Source organism: Urtica dioica, chromosome 5 (assembly GCF_054948205.1).
Source record: "Urtica dioica subsp. dioica isolate 48M chromosome 5, U.dioica_male_clone48M_v1_H2, whole genome shotgun sequence".
In the NCBI taxonomy this organism is placed as follows: Eukaryota; Viridiplantae; Streptophyta; class Magnoliopsida; order Rosales; family Urticaceae; genus Urtica; species Urtica dioica.
In genome coordinates this window covers 37,564,716-37,575,700 of record NC_142760.1, presented here as the reverse complement: position 1 = coordinate 37,575,700, position 10,985 = coordinate 37,564,716, and the positions used below count along the sequence as shown (strand labels likewise).

The 10,985-nt window shown below is 37.9% G+C and overlaps 1 protein-coding gene and 1 long non-coding RNA gene across 2 annotated transcripts; both read right to left on the bottom strand.

The window, feature by feature from the left end:
* Positions 1–2,703: 2,703 nt before the first annotated feature.
* On the bottom strand, positions 2,704–3,909 carry LOC149398265 (putative disease resistance RPP13-like protein 3). The gene has a single exon (XM_089614537.1). The coding sequence runs from the start codon at positions 3,907–3,909 to the stop codon at positions 2,704–2,706; it is 1,206 nt and encodes a 401-aa protein (XP_089470663.1).
* A 231-nt stretch (positions 3,910–4,140) lies between these two features.
* On the bottom strand, positions 4,141–4,812 carry LOC149398264 (uncharacterized). Its single transcript, XR_016297305.1, has 4 exons — positions 4,688–4,812; positions 4,571–4,608; positions 4,279–4,416; positions 4,141–4,198 (listed from the first exon to the last, which is right to left on the bottom strand). It is a non-coding gene; the product is annotated as an uncharacterized LOC149398264 (long non-coding RNA).
* Between the last annotated feature and the right edge of the window lie 6,173 nt (positions 4,813–10,985).

The following is a 10,985-nucleotide window of genomic DNA, read 5'->3' as shown; positions in this document are numbered from 1 at the left end:
CTCTTAGGCCAGCGGAAGACTGCTGCTCGAAGTCTGAAGTTGGTCTCTTGTCATTCCGGAGGTTATGACAGAGAGATGTATAACCTTGCGGAGTGACAAGTGTTAGATAGGATGTGACCACACATTATGCATGCTATCGAATTAGTGGTATTTGCATCCTGCATTCTTCTGTGTTTGTTTGCACGTCACATGGCTTTGCATTAGTTGTTTTCCTTTCATAGGTTAGACTCCCGCTTACTGAGTCAATCGACTCATAGTTTTATGACCCTTGGTAATGTAGAGAAGGGAAAAGCTTGTAAGCGGGAAACGAGATCGAAGACCGAGCGCGTATTGCCTTGACCTATGGGCTATGGGGTTTCTTAACCGGGGGTTAGTGTATTTTGTTAAAACGTTCCGGAACGTATTTGTATAGGAGTCATTATAAGACTCTAAAGTATAAAAGCGAAAAATTTCCCCGGATTTTCGCAAACTATTTTAATATATAAAAGTGTTATGATCTATTGTCTAAAATGTATTGTATTGGAGTCGATCGGTCGTGGCTCGTGGGCGAGCTGTCGCTCGCGGGTCGTGACAGCCACGCACTGTAAAAATACATTTTTTTCCGATCTCGATTTCAAAACCTAGCAATCAAAGAAGAGGAATAGAAGCTCATTCGCTACTGAATGAATGAAAGGTTGGGAATCTGAGATAGTTTAAGTAGTTTTTGTTTTCTTTGATATAAAAAAAATGAAAGTATTCTGCTCTATTGTTATATATTTCGTTCTTTGATATTAGGACATTTTTAAAGAATAATAAAAAACGATATAAAATAAAGAAAAAAAGGAAAAAATACGTTTTTACCCTTGTTTGTTTAACAGCGTCAGATAAATTTTGACGGAATGACTATGTTTGTTACGATGCAAGATTTTAGGGTTGACTGTGTATGATTTTCAAATTGAGGGGGCATAGTGTTACACGTCCAGGAGTTCAAGGGGCATTGCTGTAAATAATCCTATTTTTATTTTTTGGGTTTCATACCCTAAATCATATATTATTTGGAATTATGTTGTTTACAAGTTAAATTTATATTGCACATTAATTCTCTTATGAGTTTGAATCATTTTGTCACGAATTTTTCTTCCGAGTTTTTGCCACTTCTCACAAATAAGATTCAAATTGAGATTCTTCTTCGGTTAAGCGATGTTATTTGGTGTTTTTTTTTCTCTCTCTAAAATTAAAGTTTTTTTTATTCGAGTTTATTTTTGGTTTTTAGATATTAAGCTTAGTTGCTAGGGTGCGTTTATGATTCTAGTTCAATTATGCACAAAAACAAGAGTATAGTTTGTTTACTTTGATTGCTCCGTTTCCTTTTTTTATTTGAAACCAGGTGTTTGTCTTGCTTAGGGCTTGCTGATACGTTTTTTTAAAGGGCAGAGCTAAAGCCATATACTACACAAAGGAAAGTAAGAAAACATTCTATAACTTTAACAATGTTTTATATGAATTAACACTACTGCAAATTAACATATTGGGTGTTGGGTGTGTAAGGGTATTAGGTGCGACATGTCGCACCTAAGCCCATATTAAGTGCGACATGTCGCACCGGATACTCATCCGAATGACTAAAAATTTCGCTAATGTTTAGTGTTATTCGGTGCGACAATGTCGCATCTAATATGAAATTGTCGCACCTAATACCTTTAGGTGCGACAAATGTCGCACCAAATGGGTTTTAAAATTAAAGTTGTCAGCGAAATCCCTCCGAATTTTTTTAGACCTGGGATTTCATATTGGGTGCGACATTGTCGCACCCAATATGAATATTAGGTGCGACAATGTCACACCCAATATGAATTGGGGTTTTTAAACCCGAACTTCCTTCTTTTTCACTCATTCTCGCTCACTCTCTCTCTCACTCGATCTGTCTCTCTCTCTCTGCTCCCCGTCGCCGTCCCTCCTCGGTACATCTCTCTCTCTCTCTCTCTCTCTCTCTCTGTCACCGTCTCTCTCTCTCACCGTCTCACACTGTCTCTCTGCCAGTCGGCCGACGCCGTCCCTCCCTCACGCCGCCGTCCCTCCCCGGTACGTCTCTGTCTCTGTCACCGTCTCTCTCTCTCTCACTGTCTCACACTGTCTCTCTCTGCCAGTCAGCCGCCGCCGTCCATCCCTCCCGCTGCCCCGCCCGAGAGAGAACCACCGGGAAAGAAGAACACACACCGAGGAAGAGTGAATCTCCCGAAAATAAGGTATAAATGAAATCAAACCCGAGTGAATTCTCGGAATCTAGGGTTTGAAAGTGAATTTTTGGGATTTTTGATTTTTTTGAGTAATTTTGAGAAATTGATGTGTCTTGGATGATTGTTTGAGCTCAGTTGTGATGTTGTTACTCGGATTGTAGATTGAAATCATTGATTGGAATTTTTTTGGATTTTTTTGGCCGAAATTAGGGTTTGTTCATTAGAAATTAGGGGTTTTGGATTTTGAACATGATATGGTGATTCTGAAACTGTTATATTCGCGGTTGGTAGCCTTCATCCGGACGACGCGATGTATCACGTGGTGGGAGCAGCAAAACCCTTCACACGTTTCGACCAGGCGCCTCCTGACAAGCTCCTGTAAATACTCTTCAGCAACTTCTTCCAAAGTCCTTTCTTGTGTTTTTAGTATGAACCCCTCCTCGATCCACATCTTGATCAGCTTCTCGCCGTGGATCATCCCATGTTGTTATGTGAAGATGCTAAAATATACGATACACCACTTAAGGTGCAGAGGCAGGTCGTCGAAAACGAGGGAGACGACTTCATGTACGTCCAATTGTAACATAACCAGCCTCTGTTCGAGATTGCAAACCAGTGTCCTCCACTCTTCCGCAACCTTTGGCTTCATCGAAAGCAAGCCCGCCACGACTTTGATTACGAGCGGGAAGCCTTTGCATATCCCGACGATCTTGACCGATGCCGGTTTCAGCTCCTCGGGGCAACGTCCCTCCGGGTCGAGCCAGAACACAGTCCTGCAGAAGAGCTCCCACGACTCGTCTAATGTGAGACGCTCCACCTTGTGCACGCGGACGGATTCGGAAGAATCCGCAACGGCTGCGTTGCGAGTGGTGACGATCACCCTGCTTCCTACGCCATCGTCTGGCAAGGCAGCCCTCACAGCATCCCATGGCTTTCTCGTCGACACGTTGTCGAACACGATCAGGTACCGCTTCCTTCTTAAAGACTCCATCACCGACTCTGCGAGCTCATCCATGCTCATCTCGGACAGCCACTTAGTTTGGAGGACCTGACACGCTACCAGCCTTAGAATCTCCTCTGCCGCAATGCGCCCATCGGTGACTGTGATCCAAACACGGATCTCAAAGTGCTCGACCACCGCGTCGGTGTTGTGTATCCATGTCGCCAGAGCGGTTTTTCCGATCCCGCCCCTGCCTAAGACCGCGATGGCAGACCACCCCGACTCTCCTCCCAGCAAGACATCGTTCATCAGGTCTTTAGCGTTGACTGCTGCGGCGCCAATGAGCTCCAAGTTCTTGTGGTAGCGGCGGTTGACTACCGCGGCGGACCAGCGCTCTGGAATCCCGTTCAGCCAGATTTGGGTCAGCAACGCCTTGATGTTTTCGATGTTGCGGTCAAGATTGTCACGGCCTATCAGCTTTTCGATCAGAACGCCTGCTTTTTTCAGGTAACTCCTCTGCTTAACTGTCATCACATCATACTTGTCGAGAACGCCTTCGATGAGGTTCGCCACTTCCTTCATCTCACCTGGGTGGATCATCTCATAATCTTCCTCGTCAATGCTTCTGTCCGCCTCTTCCATCAACCTCTTCAGCAGATCCAGCTCCTTCCTTAGACGTTCGATTTCCGAGTTTCTGCCGCTTCCGGCTGGCTGATACGGTCCGAAGCTAGCTGATACAATTCGCTCAGCCATTTTCTTAGCTTTTTAAAACGTCAGAGAAAAGGGGTGTTTACTGTTGGAGAAATGTTGGGTTTCATCTCCAAGCTGTCTGTTTTAATCTAACTAAGATTTGCCTTGGTTGCGTTTCTGAGAAGTAGAGATGAACGTCCCGGGATGTTTCCTCAACCCTGCTTAGCTTTGCTTTGCTGACTGGAATTTATGACCCAAAAACTAGCTAAGAAATAAACATTATATTGACTATAACTGGCTCCAAGTCAATCCTTCTTCTTTTTTTATTTTTAAAAAGCCGCGTGTATTAGTCCTGAAATGAATTTTTAGAGCAAATGATCATAAAGTTATTACTGATTTTATAGTATTTCAACATTTCTAAAATGTTCATACCTACTCGAACAAGGGTTGTATGATACCGATCGACAACCGAATTCACATTTCTATATCGGTGTTGGAATGACAGTCGAACATCAGACGTATTCTGAAAATCGTATTGGAGTGGGTCACTCTTCAAGCAGGTGCGAGCTCCTAAGAATTAGAGAGAGAATATCAAAGAATTTACGTGATTAAATTAAAGAGATAGACAGTTTCACTATATGATTTTCATGATAATAGAGTCGTACAATTATTAACTGCTTGAGCAATTGACTAACTGCAATTAGAATGTGTTTTTTTTAAATACCTTACTGGTTAGGGTGTAACAAATATAGCCTTCTTGTCCTAAAAGAAAACCTTAGATCAGAATCTGAGTTCATGTAATCAAGGGATTTGTTAGGAAAGAAGAAGATAAGAGAAATACCCAATGATTATAACTCGACTGCGTGATGATCTTTGCAGGCTTTGATAACTTACTGAATAAATAAATAAAAAGAGCTCATCAGTTCACATAGTAGCAACAAAGCTTCACTCTGTAAAAGAATAATCAAAATCAACATGTACCATGACAATAATGGAAATGATAACTAGTAGGATAAGAACAACAATAACTTTATTTTTAAAGCAGTCTTTTTTTATTTTGGCATAATATATACCCATGGCGTGTTGATCATATTTACCAGTAGGGACCCCTACTAGCAGGGGCGGAGCCAGAGATCAAAGTCAGTGTGGGCGTATTACGCAGTGACGGAGCCAGAAAAGCCCATCAGGGGGGGCTAATTTGAAAAAAAAGTTTCAGGGGGGCTTAAATGTAAATTTTCAAGGGTAAAAAATGTAATTTTTTTTTAAATGGGCAAAAAGTGCAAAAAAAAAAAATTTGACGGGGGGCTTAAGCCCCTGCTGGGCCTTAGCTGGCTCCGCCCCTGCCTACTAGTAATGTACCGATCAAAATTCTAGCCTTTGGATTTGATGGTCAAGCTGGATTATATATAGGGTAATTAAGCTATATAGCCTCTTGAAAATAGACAATTTACTTTTAGCCCACATTTCGTTAATAAGTGATAAATAGCCAAGAGGATTTATTTACAGCCAATTTAGGACGAGTCTGCCCTTATATTTTCCCGCCCACTATGGATTGTGTCATTAATTCGTGATCATCTCTAATATTTGGATATTAATGCACGCGAAAATCGAGGAGCAATAATAACCGTCAGCTGCATTCACATTAACACGCAACCCCTCAAAATTATTGTTTAAAAAAAAAAGGGAGCCCAGAAAATCGCGAACAAGAAACTGCTCAAATTTGAACCGGGAAAAAAATTCAAACCCTTTATTTACAAACGAAATCGAAACCCAGACAGGAAAGCCTTCAAAAGCAGCGGCGACTAAGTAGAACGAACACAGGTTAGTAAATAAATCGAAAAAATAAGATTCGTATCGGTATTCTTTTTTCTTTTTATAAGTTTCTTTGCATGTCTATGGATCGCAAAATTTACCCAGACGCAAACACTGATAATATGTGTTTTCCTGTTTTTATTTCTTTTTAACACACGACATCGCTGTGGGTAAAGAACAATGGCGAGAAAATCCCCCTCAAAGAAAAAAATTCAACCAGAAGTGAGCCAAGAAAAGGGGAATAAATCCAGTCGGAAAAAAACAAATGCAACAAAGGTATGTTTTTTATGCAGAGATTTTATTTTCATTCTCGATAATGGTTAATGAACTTGAAAAATTCAAGATATTTGATTTAAATTGTAATAAATGTGTTTAGGGTACTGACCGGTTGATTGAAGTACAAGTGTTTTAGGCTAAACTGTTAATATGTAAATACAAAATGTTCTTTGAATACGTGGTTAATGTAGTAGAAGTTATTGTAATTTGAGAAATACAATGAAATGGTAATGTGCTTGATGATCTGTTATTGTAATTATGATGATCTGTTAATATGTAAATAAATTTTGTAAAGCTGGTATATACACTAAATTAGTGTTTAAAATTGTAAACGATGGGGTTGTAAATAAGTTGTAAATAATAGTGTTGTGTAAATAAATTTAAGATCAAAGATATGAAATGAGAGTAGGTTGAAATTTTTTTGATGATTTGATTATTCTTTTTGTGTGTAGATAGGGGACATGATTGTAGAAAGGAAGAACTGGGATTTAAAACAACGAATCATAGTTCATTCGTCATTCAACGTCATTAGCAACCTCATGTCACTCCTAGAAACAGAATACCAACAGGAGTTGTTCAGTCGTGGGCCATTTGCTCATCTTCAACATTTACAAGGCCATGTATATCCCAAAAAACTAGCACATTTACTAGTGCTCAGTCAAGTAGAGTCTGGGAATGTAGAAGAACTCCATTTCAATGTATGTGGAAACATATTGGTTTTCAATGTGTATGACTTTGAGTTAATATCAGGTAAATGTTTAACATCTTAGTTAAAGAGTATGGGAGGAGATATTTGTAAATTGATTACTTATTTACGGTTTAAGGAATCTTATTTACAGGGCTGAATTGCGATCGAGTGCCACGTATACACGACAAGCTACGCTCTGATAATCCTTTGAAGGATGAGTACTTCAAGGTGACCGGAACTCAACGTGCACCTTTCTTACTTGGCATTCTCAGCGGCAAATTTGGAGGTACGGACGAGGAACGAGTGGCACTTATTAACCTGGCCATACTAGAGACGATGATTCTGCCTGGGGAACGGCAAGCTAAAATTCCCGATGACCACTTAAAAATGGCCATTGACACAGAATTATTCAAAAGTTATCCATGGGGCATAGTTAGCTTCAACGCACTATGCCATTCCCTAAAGAAATCCAAAAACTATGCTACTAAGAAAACAGGATTCAATATAGAAGGGTTTTTACATCCGTTAATTGCTTGGGCATATGAAGTCATTCCAGAGTTTGAAGCCCAAGGATATGCAACTCGTACTAAAGAAATGACCATACCTCGACTCCTCAAGTGGAATTTCAATTACAGCCCGGAGTACGACGAACTGCAACAATATATCTTCGACAATGACTCGGTACTTGAAAACATATTAATTGAATCTAAGTTATTCTGTAAAAATGTTAATAGTTGCTTGTAAATAATCGCTGTCTTTGTTGTAGCTGCGCATTAATCCAGTAAATGCTACTGAAGAAGAGCAAGCAGCTGGATACATAGAACGAGTAGACGCTGTTAGTCCGGAGCTTGCCCCCAAAACTGTTGAAAAAGGAAAAGGAGTGGCTAGCAGTTCTAAGGGTTTGGAAAGTGAAACAACAATCAACTCCCCTGGTGATGTTCATATGAAGCTCGAGTATGCTCTCCAAACAATAGAAATGCTCAAGAAGCGTGTCAAAGAGGTGCATGAGAAGTACGACGCCTTATTGGATGTATTTCAAGTGTACATCCGAAAATATTACAATGAAACAACACCGCAACAACCAAGAAAAGAAAAGGTATTTAATTTGTTTAATTTTTCCAATTAACCAATAACTAACCATTATTAAACAGGTCTCAAGTGGTACAATGCATACTAAAACAGTTGAAAATCCGAATCAAACTCCAATAGATGTTCATGTACGATATCACCATTCCTTGTAAATAGGTTTCAACAAAACACTGTAAATATGTGTTTAACTGTGTCTACCATTATGTCTAACAGGATACAACACCTATCGATCAACCCGAAGAAACTACACCTGTGCAAATCCCAACAACAAAAGAGGTAAACAATACAAATTACATTGGTTAATATGTAGTATAATATCGTCATGTGGTTATCAATTTACAGGTCCCAGAAGTTAGGAATGTAGCAAAACCAAAGCTAACTCAAGTGACACTAACAAACATGGTATTACGTTGAGCGTATTCATGACATATAGTATTTGTTAATATACATCTTATTTACATAATATTTACAATGAGTATTGCTGTAATAGTTTGTTAATTGTATTCTTATTTACATCTTATTTACAGTGTACTAATGTTAATTCCAACTCATTTACAGATGCTCCGAAAAAGAACTTCAAAAGTGGAGCCAACAATTCCTGATTCTGTTTCTATGGTACAAAATTTAACTTAATTGAAGTTACAAAATGTCATGTCTAATTTATTAACACGTCGTTTACGACTTTTTAATGATAGAATATTTCACCATTGCTTGGAATGGAAAATGTAGCACGTTACAGTCCGGTACGTCAAATATATATAACTTTATAATATGATGCAATTAGATTAAGACTAACAATGACTTATCACAGGACGATTTGCAGAAGCTACAAGATGATTGGGTTTTTACCGTAAGTGATGTGTTGAATAGCATTCCTAACAAGTACGAATTTGAACAACTTCCACAGGTTGTTCAAGAGAGTGTAGCCCAGCAAGAAGTTCTAAACAAGTAAGTATACAAACGCTTGAAAAAGAATGGCCAACCAATACCAAAGCGAACGATGACAACCGCTGATCAGCCAACTCCAATAGTGACCGAAAATATCCAAGCCCAAAATGTTGACGTTCACAACCAGCAGGTAATGTTATACATGTTCTAAATTTAATGTTAAAAATAGGAGAATTAGTAGTTGTTAATTTATCATATGGTGATTATTTGTAAATGAACAAGTAGTAGACAAGGTCACCGATGATAATGGAAAGCAAAAAAAGATAGGAAGGACGTTGCCAAATCCACAGCCCATCACACAACGTCCAAAACGAACATGTAGGAAATCGGTGTTCACTACCTCACCATACGTCACCGAAACTAGAGGTAAAAGGACTGAAGAAGGAGAACCAAACAAAGAACCAGACGGCGAGGACACAGATAACATGGCAAATGAAGAAAGCAGCCAACCATCTTTTGATATAGGAATTTGAAAATCTACTATTTACTAAAACTCTAGTCTAATTGTACCTAAGTTATGTGTTGATAACATAGCTATTATGTGAGTGAGTGCTAATGCATGAATGTTAATTAGCACATGACACTCATTTTGGGTGTTAAGGTCGTTGATAGATCCAGTACCATGAATTAGATTGCTATATTTTGAGTCTTAGCTAATATGTTAACATAATTTAGCGTTATGAATATGGTAATTAACATCTTATTTACCGATTATTTACTATAGTTTTGTGTGGATATTTCTGTTAATGTACTTCTTATTTACCATCTATTTACATAATAAAACAGTTTAATCAAGTCTGTTGTTTGAAAAGTTGTTAATAAAAAAGTTATTAACTGAATAAAAAAAACGTCATAACAACATATTCAAAACATACATATCTGTAAAATCTTCTATTACAAGAATACAAAATACTTCTCATGTACTCAAGATTAACAATAAGCATAAAACATCAAATGTTCAACAAATAAACAAACAATTATTCAAGAAATCTCCAAAAAAAGTAAACAACACAAACTTCACCAGCAAAAATTAAAAATGATTAAAAACATCACAATAACCAACTAACTTAGGCAACCCCTTTTGTTATGATCAATCTGGCCACATTTGCCACATCTATGATTGTACGGGTGAAATTTTTCATGCTTCGACCGATACCTCTTCTCTTTTGGTCGCCCAGCTTGACGTTTATGAATGGGAGGCTTAATAACTTGAGCATCAATAGGCAGCTCCCAATCGCCTTCATGAGAAATTGGAAAAACATCTTTCTCATACGTGACAGCAAAGTATTCTTGGCTATAATATGCTGGCACAAAATCAATAGGACGTAAATTTTTCCTATATAAAGTCGCACACGTATGAGAACATGGAAAGTCTTCAAGCTGCCAATAACAACATGTGGCCTTATGATCTTTAACATATGGTCTTATGATCCATAATCCAGAATTCTTGCAAACCGACGCATTTAACTTCCAGGAACACTGCATATCCGAACAACCAATACTATAACGCGTTTTACTGGATCTCAACACCTTGAATTCAAAATTGTTGCGAACTGCAGTCATGCCAATAGCCATTTGAAGTACATCTTTGCGTCTAAATACGTTATTAACATTAATTTCAAAATTCATAGGAAAATTCCTCAAATCCGGTTCATCATACAAAACAATTTATGTCGGGGTTTCTTCATGACTAGAATGAGGCAATAAAGCTTTCGACGATTGATGACATTGTTGCTCAAATAAATTCACTGAAAGTAGAATAAAATTGCATGAGGAAACAATTATCAAAACTGCATAAAATGATAAAAAAAAAAAAAAACACGTACCTGAATCAATTAGAGAGAAGGACGACCATTCATCCATGCTTTGGGACGGTTTATTTTCTGGGAATAATTTTTTTTTAAAACGTTGAAACATGGACTCTAAAACATGAACAACTATTGGCGGCCAAATGTTTTTGAATAAGCGTTCAACAAATAAAAACTATTAATATTTTCAATAAATATAATTATTATTAACAGATTTCCAGTGAATAATTTGTAACAAAATTAGAAACTAATATTCTAAAAATATGCGCTCATAATAACTACCTGAACGATTTAAAAATTAAAATTTTGAATCAGAATTTTCAAAATTCTCGTCCTAATTGAATATTGTTTAATTAAAACTTGCCGAAAATTAAACTTGCCGAAATTGTTTTCAAATTTCAAACAAAAAAACTGCCTAAGAAAGAAGATACTAAATCGGTCAAACAATGGCAAATCAGTAAAAAAAATCCTTCTTAAATGAGCTGCCACGTAAGCATCTAGGCTATTTACGGATTATT